Source organism: Fusarium oxysporum, chromosome VI (genome assembly GCF_013085055.1).
Source record: "Fusarium oxysporum Fo47 chromosome VI, complete sequence".
In the NCBI taxonomy this organism is placed as follows: domain Eukaryota; kingdom Fungi; phylum Ascomycota; class Sordariomycetes; order Hypocreales; family Nectriaceae; genus Fusarium; species Fusarium oxysporum.
The window spans coordinates 2,623,886-2,639,145 of record NC_072845.1 but is presented as its reverse complement, the minus strand read 5'-3'; the positions used below and the strand labels follow the sequence as shown (position 1 = coordinate 2,639,145).

Sequence of the window (15,260 nt, the reverse complement as noted above, 5' to 3'; positions counted from 1 at the left end):
TCCGAACCATGATACACTTAGGACCGGGTCATGATACTGACGGTTTGAAGCCAGAGAACCAACAGCATCGTAGCAACTCATTTTCCTTATATTGTCATTATACATCTATCTACCCTGGGACAATGCATCCCCCATCATAAATACTTTCCATCAGTTCTCATAGAGCACCATATACCAACCATGCATGCATCTTCTATCTCAATTCTAAGCAAACCAAACCCAAACGCCAAAACGCACCTACATGTACTGCCGAAATGATACGGTATATCCGCCAACACAAAACACATCTCTAAAGATACTCCGGCAAACCACTCTTCGCAAAGTCAGGAACATCCTTGTCGCAATTGAAGTCACGATCCCAAGGCTTCTCGGGCAAAACACCCGCCTTGAGGCCAGACTCATAACTCCACTGGTAGTTATTCTCCGTCTTCCATGTCCAGTACCACCACCCCCAGCCCTTCTCGAAACTGTGCATCTGTGCTTCGGCAAACATCTTGAGGAACTTCTTATACTCGTCGCTCCAGTCGCTAGGGTCGGCGTTGGCGCCACGACATGAACACTTATCGTCCTTTGTTGGGCATCGAGGCTCCAAGATGGAAGTGTCCTTGTTTCCGGTATCGTATGTGCCCTCCCAGCGAGTACCCCAGCCTACGCCAGTGAGATACTTCGCGCAGTCTGTATCGGCTTGAGACCACTCGGCAAAGATGGTCGGCCCATAACCTGTCGAGGGATTCATACTGATCTCAGCCTGCTCAGTCCAGCCGTCGCAAGCGTACTCAACCTTCTCCTTGTGGGTAAAGTCGATCTGGTTCTCGTTGAAAATGACATACTGGTGGACATCAAGGACCATATCATCGTAGCCCGTCATCAAGCCTTGCCAGTTCTCAAGTCCCATAAATCCATCCCCAAAAACCACGAGAGCCTTGATGCCGTTCTTACGGACGAGCTTGTATGCATTTTCTGTCCACTGGATAACATCGCTTGTTTTAAGGCTGGTCATTCGAGGTTCATTGGCGAGACCATAGTGGGTGATGATGTTCTTATAGCGAGGTTGAGCAAAGAATTTGGACAAACGGTTGTGAATATCAAGTGCCCGCTCTGCATTTTTGCTACCGTCTTTTCCGTTGAGCCAGCCAATGGAGCCCCATCGACCGCTATGGTTCCATCCGTTTTGACTTCCCGGAATACCGTGCAAATCTAGATTGACTCGTAAGCCGTACTTACGGCACCACTCGATCGCACGGAGAAGATATCTCCAGGATGTTCGGTACACATAAGGATCACCATCGTAGACCTCGACAGCCCAGTAGTTGAAACCAATTCGGACATGATCGAGACCAGCTGCTTGTATGTCCTTAAAGGTTTGTTCTGTAATGAATGAAGCATAATGTTTTTCAAGAGTCTTCGCAGCATCGGAACCCAGCTTCTCGGACAGAGTCCATTCATCAATGATGCCCTCCTTGGTATCATAATTGAAAAGAGATGGGCTGATGAAGGGCTCCAGATAGAGCCATCCTCCAATACATACTCCGCGAGCAGGTTTCTTCGCATAAGATCCCCAGGGTTTGTTGAGAGGTGGTACATTGTCGTTGGCTTGGGCCGAGTCGTCCCAGTCGTCGTAGAGACCCATGACGGGCAAGTCTCCAACCATTTGGTCAGTGAAAGTGAGGTTGAAATCGGTGGTTGACTTCCATGTCCAAGGATCGAGATATGTGTTCTGCCACTTCTCGGGTATCTCTGAATGATCCATCCCGTCCAGGTCAGAAGTATCCTCAGTTGAATCGTCTGAACTATCGCTGCTCCCTCCTCCTCCACCACCTTTGTTCTTTTTACTGACGACTACTGCCACAATGATAATAATGATGAGGACAACGGCACTCACACCGAGTGCAATCCCTGAGTACAGTCAGCTTCTCAACTACCAATTTCACCACATCACAGCTTACAGAGTTTCTTCTTGCTCTTCTTTGGCGGTTTTGATAAATAAAAGTCCTTCTCTTGTTCCACACTGTCCACACTCCCCCAACCACCTCGAAGATGAGTCTTGGACCGTCCCTCTTCCATAATAGCACCGCTCACAACCCTTTTCTTCTTATGTTTGCCATGAGTTCGCGGCCTATCGGGATCGAGATCCCGATCTTTCTTCCTGTGTTCATCTCGTCGTTCTCGTCTTCGTGACTCATCTTTATAGCCTCGACTCGCCCTTTCGCTCCGTTTCTTCTGTCGCGCATTCTCCCTTTCCAGATCCGCTAGGGCATTTGCTGATAATGTTCTTGAACTTCTGTCCCGGTTGTCTTCAGATCCAGAGACTGGTCGCCGGGAGCTTTGCGATTTCCTCTTCCGCTGACCGTTCTTTCGTCGATCTCTTTCTCTGTCCCTATCGCGGTCTCGAGGTCGGTGTGAGTGAGAGCGCCGCGATGACTCTGGCGGCGGCATCGTGAGACATGTAGCGACGGCGTAATTGGAATGCAATCTCTACAGAAATGGACTTGAGCGAGTGTCAATGGTTTTACGACCAATTACGACGTCAGTCTTGGCCGATCGTGGTTGTCAGGGCAACCAGATATATCCTTGGAATTATCCCAGGCCCAGACCTCGCCGAAACGATAACCCAGAACTTATTCGACACGTTTCGTCATGTTTTCTTTTTGCTGCTCCAGTCATTGGGGAGGCCAAATCGGCCCTGTCAGAAGAAGTCGGACTTCCTTTTTCTTCAAATGCGACACTATGTTGATGGTCAAAGCAAATGAAGCATACGTACGCAACGGCAACTCATTGCCGTCCAGCAAGTATATAGATTCCCAAAAATAGATGCAATGCCTCTTGGAGTCCGCGGATGCCATCCAAGATTTGCCCAGATATTGGCAACACCATGATCCTTATTACATTGGCTTAGTGCGTAGGCTGGTTGACTGGACACTCTGGCCGACGTTGAAGCGCTTGGATTTGACTGAACGGCTGAACGGCTCATGATGGTTTGCGAGAAACCGTCGCAGCTAACCAATTATTATCAAGCAAATTATAAGTGATGGACCACTTTTTTGTTCTCTAGAATAATTCTGTCAAAGACTTATCGCTTGCAGTATTCGGGAAAATGAGATCTCAAGACACTTCTACTCTCTCGACGATGATCCTTGGATGCCTTATCCTTATCAGTATCGTTGGCAGACTATCTTCGTCTCATCTCGTAAAGTCTGCTGCGCAATGTGAAATAGTCCTCCGCTGAAGTGATCTATACTCTACCGTATAATTCTATTTAGTGTTTCCTGTGTAGTGATCCGTGTTATTAGGAGCTGATTGGGTAACTCTCCGTCTTGTTCGGCATTAGATCATGAGGGCGATAGAAGCCGCCGCCAATCCCGCTGAGCCCGCAGCAAGCCGAGCTTGACATCACCTTCACCGAGGATCAATCAATCAATAAGCCTCCTTCGGCTGGCTTTGGATATCTAAGGTATAATCATTCTGCTACAACTCAGCTGCTATTACTCCTGACATGCCATTCAAATTGAATCTCTAATCCCTATCTCCTGCCATTACCACCTGTGAACATTGCCAATCCATCACCATGAAGCATCGTGTTATTCACCAATTCAAGAGGGCACACGTCGTCAGCAATCCTCCGACTGCACGACTCTCACTTGCGCTTCCTGTAGGACGAAAGTGCTACTCGACACATCCGCCTAATGCCAAACTAAATCTGCCTGTCGACTATGGCACGACTCCTCTCCTCGCACATAACTCACAGGCTGCTTTGAGCCACAAGGAGCTACCTGAAAGCATTCGAAATGGGCCGACCAAGAAGATGAACCTGTTTCAGGCCATCAACGACGCGATGGGAATTGCACTAGCTGAGGATGAGTCTGTTGTCATTTTCGGAGAGGATGTTGCTTTTGGTGGTGTTTTCAGATGTACTATGAACCTTGCCGAAACCCATGGTGCTGAGAGAGTATTCAATACACCCCTTACAGAACAGGGTATCATGGGATTCGGTATTGGTCTTGCTGCGGAAGGCATGCGACCTATCGCTGAGATTCAATTTGCCGACTACGTCTACCCAGCTTTCGATCAATTAGTCAACGAGGCCGCCAAATTCAGATATCGTGACGGGTCCTGCGGGCGAAGCGTGGGTGGCTTGACCGTACGAATGCCCTGCGGTGGTGTTGGTCACGGAGGTCTCTACCATTCACAATCTCCCGAGAGTTTGTTTACACATATCCCTGGGCTGAAGGTCATCATGCCAAGATCGCCAGCTCAAGCTAAGGGTCTTCTCCTGGCCGCAATTCGCAGCAACGATCCCTGCGTGTTTATGGAGCCCAAGATCCTGTACCGCGCCGCCGTCGAGCAAGTCCCTGTTGGTTCATACGAACTCCCGTTATCGAAGGCTGAGATTCTCAAGGAAGGCAAGGATGTCACAATTGTCTCATACGGCCAACCTCTCTACCTATGCCAGAACGCCATCAAGCAGGCAGAGCAGGATCTGGGCATCTCTGTTGAGTTGATCGATCTTCGAACTCTGTATCCATGGGATAAGCAGACCGTACTCCAGAGTGTTCGCAAGACAGGACGAGTCATGGTTGTCCACGAAGCTATGGTGAATGCAGGTATTGGTGCTGAAGTGGCCGCGACCATTCAAGAAGATCATGATACATTCCTGCGATTAGAGGCACCTGTCGCTCGGGTTGCTGGGTGGAGTATTCACTCGCCTTTGCTATATGAGAAGTTTAATGTTCCTGACGTTGCAAGTAAGTAATCGAAAGATCATTGTGATGATGGTCCAAAAGCTAACATTGTTCCCAGGAATATATGATAATATCAAGAAGTTATTGAACTACTAGTGGAAGAATAATGGAAGGGAGGTAAAGCGGTTATACCAGAACAGCCAAGATAGCTAGAGCCCTAAAATAGAAATTCGAGACATCGATTCTTTGAGGAGCACAAATGATTTGATATCTTAATGGATGTGTTCCAAGTCATAAGTCTTCCTGGTGGTAGCTGTTAAGCAAATAGAAGTGCCAGTATTAACCCCACTGACACCGTCACCTATGTTCCTGCTCCACCTAAGCTAAGCTCCTCCGTCCTGCCCCGCCTCCCCTTGACTGTGGCCCATGCTGTGCCTCAAGAACTCCACGCCCTGAGCCTCAACGCCAACGCCCGTCCTTTTCGCCTTATACCTATAGACGGCGCATTCAATCGCATTAAACAATGTCGGATCTAGAGACTGTTTCTGCCTTTGTCGAGGGAGCTCCTCCGGGAGAGGTAGGTGCTGATATCATCCTCTTGTCCGCGGCGTCATCAGCTAATATGGACTCCTAGCTCGCAGATGTTATCGCAGGTATCACCGGTCGAAATGCGATTGCTGAGCAATGAAAAACACTGACGCGAGTCTGCAGATATCAAGTCCCTCACCCTCGAAACCTCGCCCGATATCATTTCCAACCTCGGTCCCGCATTCGAAAAGTACAATGAGGAGCAGTTTGTTACGGTGAAGCTGCCTGGTAGCAGCCAACCAGTAGGTGACGAACAATTTCGAAAGCAGAGGGATTGGAGCTGATGAGGTGCGCTAGGTGATTATTAGCTCTCACAACTCGCTTGGAGACGGCCGATATTACGATGTTGAGAGCTCTTCCAGCTTTGCTTTCGACCACACTACGCAGGTAAGCTGCGCATGTCTACACAAACGGGTATATGGTTCTGACGGAGGAATAGAAAGCTAGTGCCGTGCAAAGCCATGTTCTGGAAGGAGCTCAAGCGGATCTTGTGTAAGTTGGCTCGAGCCGGTTGGACAGCGTGAAGTGCTAACATACAATCATAGCAAATCCACCCTCAAGAGTATCGGACCCTACGTTGATGAGCACTTCGCCAATGCTGCGCACGGAGTCTACCCAATCGAGTCGGACTCCAAAATTGCGATCGTTATTGTTGGCAACAAATATAGCCCCAACAACTTCTGGTAGGTTTTCTACGCAACAGTCCTGTTCCATGAAGCTAATGTCCCCAGGAACGGACGCTGGCGGTCGCTTTACATTCTTGACCCATCTTCCGGAGCTCTCGAGGGCTCCCTAAAGGTTGACGTGCACTATTACGAAGACGGCAACGTTCGTCTGCTCACCAACAAACCCGTTTCCAGCACCATTTCCTCCGTCAACGGCGCCAGTATCGTCAGAGAGATCTCGACCACAGAGAGAAAGTATCAGGAGGAGCTGAACAAGGGCTTCGTGAGCCTCAGTGAGGGAGCCTTCAAGGGTTTGCGACGACAGCTCCCTGTGACGAGACAGAAAATTGAGTGGGATCGCGTGACGAGCTACAGGCTGGGTCAAGATATTGGTGGTGGAAGCTCGAGGCGATAGAGCATGGCCATTAGTAGCGCACGAATTTGAACGATAGACTGGACGAGGAACAACGTAGAATACATGCCAAGGATCGATGTTCTATCTTGAAGGTGCTAGCCTCTTCTGAGTTGGAGGATTAAGAATGCGAGCATCGATCGAGGATAGTACGGGCTTGGATGCGATTATCTCGATAATCAAACCGTATTATCCAAGCCTTTAATAACTGCATGATCACTAGTCCACGAATCACTAGATTGGGCATTTGGTATGGAACGCTTCGGAGGCTACTAGTCTCATGCACAACGTGTAGCACATAAACCGAGTTTGTGACTGACGGGAGCTTGACGGATGGCACTCCGGGCATACATGACCGATGATGTAAAGTGGTTGTGAATGTTTATCTTATCGTTATCCGAGAACAGCTTGCAATACTTGATTCAAGGCCCTCCGATGTCGTTAATTCATCAATCTCCGGGTGGTTATACCTAGATGGTCATGAGCTTAAAAGACCCGGAGCAACCAGACCATATGAGACATAAGAGGCTCACGGCAGGCAATGCCTCTGTCATATCTTGCTTATCTTGCATAAATCAACCGCAAGCGGTAAAGGTTAGAGACGTCTTCCTCGGGAATCGGAAATCGGCATCTCCATCGGTACTGGTTTGCGAGTGACCTTCAGCTCTTGGAATCACAGCATGTGGCATCAGAGCTGTGATGTTCCTCGGAATTAGGTTGGCTATGGAACACGTCGGCATAATGTCCGGTTATCTTGACTTTTTACCATGAGAGATGTCTCGCCAAACTTGTCTTTAAAGGGTAATTTCCTCCCAGGGCGTGACTTGTGACAATGACATAACCCCGCGGTGGACGGAGGATAGGTCCGTGTTTTAGGTACCGGTATTGTTTACCTTAGTTTTTAAGATGCGGGGGAGATTATAGATGGGTTTGGAGGGGCAGATCTGGTGTTGATATCCGTGTTGTAGGCTATTGCCAATGTGTCCTTCACGGAAGAGATCGGAAGAACTTGAGTAATAACTATCCGATGCCTTTCGGGTTGAATCACTGTAAATTGATCATAGACACAAAGAATCATACCACGTTGGGTATGAAAAGCAATGGAACCCGCCGTTCAAAATGACGGTGAAGTAGTATTGAACCTGGGGCGGGGAGAAATCACCGTATTCGTATGCTCGTACAGCAGGGCAAACAAACGGAATCAAAGAAGGGAATTGTGCTAGCCCACGGTTCTTGGGCCTCATCAGCAGCCGTACAAGTTACTTAGGTTGGTAAGGCTGGGATTGAGAAAAAGCGACGAATCATAGAGTAGAGACGGTAATTTTGATGGCTGCGATTGGCTCAGAAGTATCCTCGGCGATGGGCCTTATAGGGAATGGGTCCGGATGTTGGGACACCGAATCGTACCAGGAACTCCAAGTGGGTGAGGTTGAGGTTTGAATTCATTACTAGTCGTGGCCAGAATGATAAGGTTGTAGGTAACGAAAAGCACATGTTAATAGAAGAGAAATGTGCCGGGAAGGATCATTAAGAGAGAAGCAATAGGTAATCTAAATGGATACATTGGACCCCAAGAATCCGGTAGTCCAGTCGGTCGACTTCCTTTCCGATGACTTTCCGAGGAAACAAGACAGAAACAATAGAAGGTAAGACGCCGCAAAAGGATCAGGATCAGGATCATGTACCGGGTACATAGAATTTGTGTGGGCCAGTACTTTACTCCGTCTACCTATGGGCCCCTGGGAAGAGTGGCTGCCGCCAAATCTCCAGAAGGCCACCTAGAAACAGGGGACCTAAATTAATTTAGCTGTTAACTTGGGTTAGGTTCCGTCCAGTTGCTTGTAACTCTCCATTCTTCTCTCCTCCTTTCTTCTCTTTCTTCCACTCTCATCCTCTCACAATCCCAATCCCACCACTTGTGCGACGACAGCCCTCGAACAAGACCAGAACCCCCAATTCTTTTCACGACCCGTTACATCAACACCGCAATCATGTCCGCGAAGAAGGAGTTCACCATGCAGGATGTTGCTGAGCACAACACCTCCAGCGACATCTACATGGTTGTTCACGACAAGGTCTACGACTGCACCAAGTTCCTCGACGAGCACCCGTACGTTATCTCGCTATGGTTCTGCGCTACGTGGCGCAATCGTTACTCAGGGTACTAACATCGACTTAGCGGTGGTGAGGAGGTCATGCTCGACGTTGCCGGCCAGGATGCCACCGAGGCTTTCGAGGATGTTGGCCACAGTGACGAGGCCCGAGAGGTTCTCGACGGTCTTCTCGTCGGTGAACTCAAGCGTCTGGTGAGTAACCGAACCCTCTATCCTGACGGAGCAAACGCTAATATGTGTCATTACAGCCTGGTGACGAGGGCCCCAAGCGCCAGATCGCCAACTCGAACCAGGGAAGCGGCAAGTCTGATCCCGCCGGCTCCAGCTTGAACACATACGCCATTGTTGTCGCCGTTGGTTTCATCGCCTACATTGCCTACAACTATCTCCAGAAGCAGCAAGAGGCTCAAGGCCAAGCCTCCGCATAAGCGCCTCATGTCAATCGCATCGCATGAATGAGGATAGAGAAAAAGGGTGTTCTTTGGATTTTGCTGCGGCATCAATGCAGATGTATGTCTAAGGACCACTATGCATTGGGAGTTTTCTTTGGCCTGAACAGAGGTCGGTGATAGACGGCGGGCGCACAGCTACTAAATGCAGCTTACCCCGGCTTGGACATGATGAGAACAGTGGGCAGCGGCGAATTCACTAATGTCAAAGCCCATGCCATGTCCCGATTTTCGGGATTCTACTTTTTTTTGTTGGGGGTGGACGGAAGAGGGGACCGGGACCTGCAACCGAAACCCGAAAAGAAAGATAAGGATCGCAGCGAAGCGCAGACGAGACCCATTTGCGAGGCGCGACTCATGCGCAATCAGACAGACGATTCGGCCATCTCGTCTCATGGGCCACGGTATTACATGAGCACGGGACATGCATTCAACAATGAAGATGACAATCTTGGAGCAATAAAGTAAAGTAAATATATATCACTGTTTTAATCGATGACTGGTTATGACCATTTTTCCCATTTACCTTTTGTGATTTAAACTTAGATACTAGGTTCTCCTCACTGAGTGGTCCTTGTATAGATAGTACTGTAAACTTACGTCAACCTCTTCGCCTATGGGTTTATACAGAGTTGAAGAGTCGAAGTAGTGTGTTTATCTCTTTTCCAAGGGCCTGACTACAATATAAGGATCCATGATTATCGAGAAACAGGTAGAAACTTCTATCGTGAAGAAGCAGATATCGTGTTCCTATCACCTGTGAGCTGCCTAAAGCTTAAGCTTGCGGCCGACAAGTATCTAAATACCTTACCAATGGTGATTGATGCTATGTTTCTCAGTATCAATTGAATTTTTCCCTGTGAATAATAAGAGAGAACAAATCTTCTTAACAGACCTAGTTTTACCATGTAGTATAACAAGAGAGTTTGACATCCGTTGCCTATGACTGTACATCCCCTTCAAGCAAATATAAATATACGTTCGATGCCCATGAATTGGCCATTCTTTTTCTCCTCTTGCAATCACACATTCTCTACTCACCTGTTGAGCCTCATTCTAGATACTGATCGATTGCGGATAGTCAGTGGAGGTTAGTAGCACAACCACAGCAGTGCAACCCCCCTGGTCACTGTTGGTACCTAGCGCCACACTAACGTGAACATCAGCCTCGCCGGATCAACGTCAATCCAAACTTCAAGCTTACTTCACTCAACCTCCATCTTCTTTTTTCCTTATTCCTTTGTTCTTCGCTGTCCGCCCTGGCCGTCTCTCCTTGACACCAATCCCCTATAAACAAGCGCGACCTCTCGATCTTCGTCTCCGATCCGCAGAGAATACATTCTTTTTCCTTAGATAATCATGTCGTCCTATCTCGAAAGGCAGGCAAATGCTTTCAAGGGCACCCTTTCAGCAGCCGCGACAAAGATCTCAAATCCATCAACAAACAAGGCCTCATCTCTCGCCGTCCCTTCGCTTGCTCCTCCCTCGCCATCTCCTTCAGCAGCCTCCGATCCAAATACTCCCACTGCCAAGCGAAAACGAGATGCAGGCCCCGAGGTACCCTACTCTCAGCCGCAGCTCACAGGCTATGGTGCTGGGGTCAAGACGCAAATGACCTATGCTGTCGATTACCTGAAAAAGAAGGGCGACGCAAAGACCATCACGGATATTATCGACCATCTGAGTTTGAGGAATTTTGACGATGAGCACAAGCGACAACTTGCGGAAGGTTTACGGGGCCATCCCCGTGTAGAGTGGAAGCCTGATGCGAACCTCAGCGAACAGACCTGGAAGACTGGTACCTATGTCCACCGACCTATCATTCCTGGAGTCAAGGACGCAACCAGCCTTCTCGCTCATCTTCAAGCCAAGACAGACGCCTCAGGCGTGTCAGTAAAGGACCTCAAGGACGGCTGGCCCGACTGCGAAGACACAATATCAGCGCTCGAGCGCGAGCACAGGATCCTAGTAGTGCGCACCAAAAAGGATAACATCCCGCGCTACGTTTGGCCCAATGATCCGTCGCTACACCACAAGGTCCAGCCAGAGTTCCAGAGCATGTGGCAGCGTGTGCAACTACCACCCCTCGAGGAGATGCACCGGAAGCTTACGAGCGTCGGACAAAAGCCTACAAGCGAAGATCCCCGCAAGGCAAAGGATGGACAGGCCAACAAGCCCAAGGCTCAGAAGCGTCGCAAGGGCAACAGGATCGGCAAGGCAACCAACGTGCACATGGCGCATCTCATGCAAGACTACAGTGGCATGCGACGATAGGGAACGCGTGTATCATAGTTGTTTTCATTTCAGGGCGTTAGGGTGATGAGCTTGAGACTCAAGGGACGAATCATTTGATTTGATTTGATTTTTATTTGGCGTTTGGCGATGAAGGAACCCATTGAGATTAAGGTCAAACAAAAAAGACAAAGGGCATTATGAGACGGACATCGTCGGGTAGACGTAGGGAGCAAGGCAGCGGCATGTTTTAAATTATTCAATCAACAACATTGTTCAATATCAAAAACTCCTGTCGCCTTTTGCCGTGTACGTGACAAGCCCTATATCTCAATTGTGTATCCCTCGCTTGCCATGCCCTTTATCCTAAGATTGATTTGTCTTTACCTGTTCTCTCGCCGTATCTTGTCAAACAAGCTCTCAAAGATGTCTGACTCTTGATACCCTCCAACCCGAAATTTCTTCTGAACCGTAACGCAAGGCACGGCTTCTACACCCGCTATGGCTGCAGTTCTGACCTCGTCCTCGAGCGACTTCCCCAGACCCGGCCCCAGAAGCGCGGCTCTCATATCAGAATCTTCGAGTTTGGCCTCTGTTCGGCCTACGTGCATCAACCACGCTTCGTCAGCAATGTCAGCCCCGTTTTCAAAGTGACCACGGAACAGAGCATCAAGAAACGCAGACTGGACATTTGCTCCACGAGTTTGAAGGGTCAAGGCCACAAGTCGGTGGGCAGGCTGTGAAGGCCCTGTCTTCCCAGTTACAGAGAATTCGATGCCGTGACGAGCACCGGCTGTTTGGAGTCGAGAAGTGAAGAGACGAAGCTTCTCTGGGGACATGAGCTTTTCATAGAGGGCACGCTTGTCACCTGTGACGGGTTAGAATAAATAGTGAGAGGTAGAGGGTAGAAGTACTTCTTCGTAGCGTGGGATACAGAAGAAAGGGCTTCCATGTGACATCGAATTCGACTTCTGGGTGGAGTGCTTGATATCGTTCCATGGCTTCCTCGAGGGTCTTTTTCTGGAGAAAACACCACGGACATAGAATGTCACCATGGATGACGATGTCAATAAGCATGGTCGAAAGTGAAAAGAAGGTGTTAGAAAAGAATACGGAAGAATCTCTGTTCGTAAATCGTTCAGGTCGTGAGGGCGTATAAGTAAAGATGGACGCCAATACCGAAAGTTAAAAACCGTTGAATACCGTCACACTTTAGCAAGAAAGCCACTGTCGATCTGTAAAGCAAACAACCCCAGATACTTATATATATGAACGGAACACTTCCTCCCGGTCCTGTATTATGAAATCTCACATTTTGCGCTCCAGGGACTAGGGCTTTGACCAAACATCTTCCATCAAGCCCTCTCGTACATGATAAAAGCCCAGCTCAGCCGGTGTCAGGGCTGCCCGATTGGCAAATCCAGGCATCAATGCCGCCCATCGTGGCCTGTCGTTGAATATTGAATATGTCTGCGATGAATAATCAGAAAATCGCCGTTCTGCGGGGGTCTGCACTACCGGGAATTAGGCAGGGGGAACCTTTCTCGCTCTTTCGCTTTTAATTTTTTTTCTTATTTCAAAATGGCGTGGTTTCAGCTTTTTAGCTGAAATTCATGGCCTTAAAAAAGTCTAGACCGGTCGCTGGGCTTGACAGTCGCGTGCTCGTGGAGGCTTTGTTATACGCGATAGACGTCATGGAGGTTTTTGGGGCTTGACAGGACGGATTTAGACGAGGGGTGGTTTGTCGATCTCTCTGGGCAGTGAAACACCAGATGTTCATCCATGCGGCTCAATTGAGGGGTATATATCAGTTGGCAATAATTGCCGAAGGTGGTCGGCCGTGGCTGACCGATATATCAACCGATAGCTGATGTTCTAGTTCTGGAGCAAGTGTAGGTATGTGTGTCACAGCATAAACTACCTAGTCATAAGCAAGCTGACATTCGTTTTTTGTTGAGTGTAGTAATATATTCATCGCATCAAATAACAAGTCTATGTCGGTTCCCAGTCCTTAAGTCCAAGTCTACATAATAATACACAAACATGCCAGCGTCTTGTGCTTCCCATAATGCCTGTTGTCTTTGTCTCTGATACGCTCAGAAGAAAAGAAAAAAACAAGCAAATGTTCCAGTGTAACTCCCTTCCTATGTTTGCGTTATGCAGACAAATGCAATGTCCTGTCCGTCGTTCATCACATTGCCATCCGCCAGTCTATTTGATACTAGAACAAAGGAAATGGAAAAGCATCCATAATGTACGAGAGATGGGGAATCGATAAAACATGAAAACCACGAAACAGTGCAGAAATCAACGTTCAAAGCATGCTCCATCTAGGAGCGAGCCCGCCCATTAGACGGTAGAGTGAAGTGTGTTGTGGGGGATTGATATTAGACTAAGATATGCGCACAACTTGTCGTCAGCTGTGGCAAGCTTAGGTGAAGGGGTATGAGTATGGGAATCCAGTCCAGAAGGAATTAACGCCGCCGTAATCTTTGTGCCCGAGTCGGGCACAGCTTCAATAATACAGGGTATCGGTGAGTTCACTCCAGATCATCACAAGAAGGACGACCTTGAGCATTGCTCAAGCGTTGGAATCTGGCAATAGGTCTGACTAAGCCATGTGTACCAGTCCAGGTTCAGTGCTCTGGGGTCGGCGCATGTGCGTAGCGGCACTGTAATACATTTGATTCATGGCTTGGTTGGCAGGATACGCATCCGCAGGGTCAGGATAAACATAGCTGGCGTTGTTCTGCGAGGGCGAGGCCATGTGCGAGGGAGACTGCCAGCCAACGTTGGCCATGTGAGGGCTTCCACCATTGCTGCTGGGCGTACCCTGGCTGTTATCCAGGTTAGGCTCCAGAGTAGGAGGAGGACCATAGCTAGTGGGATGCGAGGTAGGTCGCATCATATTGTAACCGCCAGATGAGGTGGAGGTAGGGCTGCCAACGCGCATGTGCATGGGCAGAGAACCGTTCTGTGACAGGTACTGGAAGTCACCAGGGTGACGAGGAATGCTGTTGTTACCAGACAGATCGACACTGGGCGACATAGACATAGTTCGCTGACTAGGAGAAGGAGTCGTCAAGGGCGAGCCGTGGTTAGACATGTGGTCGCTTTCAGACCGAGCCTGTGACAAGCCCTTGGACTTTGACGCAGCAAGAGCAGCAGCGGTCGCGGCGGCAGCCTCCTCGATAGTACCGCTGTGGTGGTTCTGATGACGGGTGAGGGTGGTGCGGCGAGTGAATGTCTTCTGACAATCAGCGTAGGGGCATTTGTAGGGACGCTTCCCAGAATGCGTCCTGCGGTGTCGGGCAAGAGAGCTGCTATCGCTGAAGGGCTGTATTTGGTAAGCGACTGTCACAAAAACCGAAGTTTGGGGTACCAACCTTTGCGCAAGTCTCGCAGTGGTGAGGCTTCTCTCCAGTATGCACGCGCTGATGCACAGTCAAGGCAGATCTTTGAATAAATTGCTTTCCACATTGGGGCCAGTCGCAAACATGGGGTCGAACTCCGCTGTGAATGCGCTCTGGGACTTATTAGCATTGCCAAATAATCTCTCAGCATTTTTTACTTACCATGGCGAGCAAGATCACTTCTTCGAGCGAATCCCTTGCCACAGGTACTGCAAGGATAAGCCTTGATGGGCTGCTGGGGAGGAGGCGGGGGTTGTTGAGGCATCTGTTGCATGTGCATGTGAGGCATGCCTCCCATGTTGGGCATCTCGGGGTAGCCTTGGATTGTCATGGCGGCGGACATAGGATTCGGCATATGCATCGGCGCTTGCATCGTGGATGGCGATGGGTAGGCTCGAGCGATACTGTGAGGGTTGGAGTATTGCGAGTGCTCAGAGCCGTGAGGAGATGCTGATCGCTCCATACCGGGTTCGTGCTTAACGAAGGCGTGTTGGTATTGTTGGTGATCGAGGAGACCGGAAGTAAGTTGTTGCATTTGACCTTTCTTATTGAGCATGTTGGTGATGTCCATAACCTCCGTGGGAGCTGGTGATCGCATGCCGCTCATCTTCAATATGGTGGGAATTGCCAGCTGAAGACGTGGCGCGTTTGGGGAAGGATGTGCGAGGGCGCTCACAAGTGACGGATCACGGCAGGAAGGCGGTCAAG

General features: G+C 49.2%; 7 protein-coding genes across 7 annotated transcripts; 4 read left to right on the top strand and 3 right to left on the bottom strand.

Moving 5' to 3' along the window:
* Window positions 1-262: 262 nt before the first annotated feature.
* On the bottom strand, window positions 263-2,436 carry FOBCDRAFT_294954 (glycoside hydrolase superfamily; the record flags this gene model as incomplete). The annotated part of the gene is made up of 2 exons (XM_031186263.3): window positions 263-1,896; window positions 1,947-2,436. 2 exons carry the CDS (start codon window positions 2,434-2,436, stop codon window positions 290-292), a joined length of 2,097 nt encoding a protein of 698 aa, XP_031037398.2. The 3' UTR covers window positions 263-289.
* A 972-nt stretch (window positions 2,437-3,408) lies between these two features.
* On the top strand, window positions 3,409-4,927 carry FOBCDRAFT_185357 (thiamine diphosphate-binding protein). Its single transcript, XM_059608602.1, has 2 exons — window positions 3,409-4,742; window positions 4,798-4,927. The coding sequence occupies exons 1-2, from the start codon at window positions 3,566-3,568 to the stop codon at window positions 4,833-4,835; spliced, it is 1,215 nt and encodes a 404-aa protein (XP_059467383.1). The 5' UTR covers window positions 3,409-3,565; the 3' UTR covers window positions 4,836-4,927.
* A 176-nt stretch (window positions 4,928-5,103) lies between these two features.
* Window positions 5,104-6,744, top strand: FOBCDRAFT_226300 (F-actin-capping protein subunit alpha). The gene is made up of 7 exons (XM_031186265.3): window positions 5,104-5,256; window positions 5,314-5,332; window positions 5,391-5,509; window positions 5,565-5,654; window positions 5,707-5,759; window positions 5,813-5,950; window positions 5,999-6,744. The coding sequence occupies exons 1-7, from the start codon at window positions 5,203-5,205 to the stop codon at window positions 6,345-6,347; spliced, it is 822 nt and encodes a 273-aa protein (XP_031037400.3). The 5' UTR covers window positions 5,104-5,202; the 3' UTR covers window positions 6,348-6,744.
* A 1,392-nt stretch (window positions 6,745-8,136) lies between these two features.
* Window positions 8,137-9,148, top strand: FOBCDRAFT_42485 (cytochrome b5-like heme/steroid binding domain-containing protein). Its single transcript, XM_031186266.3, has 3 exons — window positions 8,137-8,454; window positions 8,524-8,650; window positions 8,707-9,148. The coding sequence occupies exons 1-3, from the start codon at window positions 8,336-8,338 to the stop codon at window positions 8,884-8,886; spliced, it is 426 nt and encodes a 141-aa protein (XP_031037401.1). The 5' UTR covers window positions 8,137-8,335; the 3' UTR covers window positions 8,887-9,148.
* A 954-nt stretch (window positions 9,149-10,102) lies between these two features.
* FOBCDRAFT_226296 (uncharacterized protein) lies at window positions 10,103-11,428 on the top strand. Its single transcript, XM_031186269.3, has one exon. It carries the CDS (start codon window positions 10,267-10,269, stop codon window positions 11,179-11,181), a length of 915 nt encoding a protein of 304 aa, XP_031037404.1. The 5' UTR covers window positions 10,103-10,266; the 3' UTR covers window positions 11,182-11,428.
* A 94-nt stretch (window positions 11,429-11,522) lies between these two features.
* FOBCDRAFT_203223 (thioredoxin-like protein) lies at window positions 11,523-12,216 on the bottom strand (the record flags this gene model as incomplete). The annotated part of the gene is made up of 2 exons (XM_031186267.2): window positions 11,523-12,007; window positions 12,054-12,216. The coding sequence occupies 2 exons, from the start codon at window positions 12,214-12,216 to the stop codon at window positions 11,523-11,525; spliced, it is 648 nt and encodes a 215-aa protein (XP_031037402.2).
* A 1,534-nt stretch (window positions 12,217-13,750) lies between these two features.
* On the bottom strand, window positions 13,751-15,159 carry FOBCDRAFT_241115 (uncharacterized protein; the record flags this gene model as incomplete). Its single annotated transcript, XM_054705082.2, has 3 exons — window positions 13,751-14,476; window positions 14,526-14,665; window positions 14,715-15,159. The coding sequence occupies 3 exons, from the start codon at window positions 15,157-15,159 to the stop codon at window positions 13,751-13,753; spliced, it is 1,311 nt and encodes a 436-aa protein (XP_054561057.2).
* Between the last annotated feature and the right edge of the window lie 101 nt (window positions 15,160-15,260).

Coding starts and splice junctions, on each gene's coding strand:
- FOBCDRAFT_226300 (XM_031186265.3), top strand. CDS start 5,203: ATGTCGGATCTAGAGACTGTTTCTGCCTTTGTCGAGGGAGCTCCTCCG. Junction 5,510..5,564: donor TGCCTGGTAGCAGCCAACCA/GTAGGTGACGAA, acceptor GAGGTGCGCTAG/GTGATTATTAGCTCTCACAA. Junction 5,951..5,998: donor TATAGCCCCAACAACTTCTG/GTAGGTTTTCTA, acceptor TAATGTCCCCAG/GAACGGACGCTGGCGGTCGC.
- FOBCDRAFT_185357 (XM_059608602.1), top strand. CDS start 3,566: ATGAAGCATCGTGTTATTCACCAATTCAAGAGGGCACACGTCGTCAGC. Junction 4,743..4,797: donor TAATGTTCCTGACGTTGCAA/GTAAGTAATCGA, acceptor CATTGTTCCCAG/GAATATATGATAATATCAAG.
- FOBCDRAFT_226296 (XM_031186269.3), top strand. CDS start 10,267: ATGTCGTCCTATCTCGAAAGGCAGGCAAATGCTTTCAAGGGCACCCTT.
- FOBCDRAFT_42485 (XM_031186266.3), top strand. CDS start 8,336: ATGTCCGCGAAGAAGGAGTTCACCATGCAGGATGTTGCTGAGCACAAC. Junction 8,455..8,523: donor AAGTTCCTCGACGAGCACCC/GTACGTTATCTC, acceptor ACATCGACTTAG/CGGTGGTGAGGAGGTCATGC. Junction 8,651..8,706: donor TCGGTGAACTCAAGCGTCTG/GTGAGTAACCGA, acceptor GTGTCATTACAG/CCTGGTGACGAGGGCCCCAA.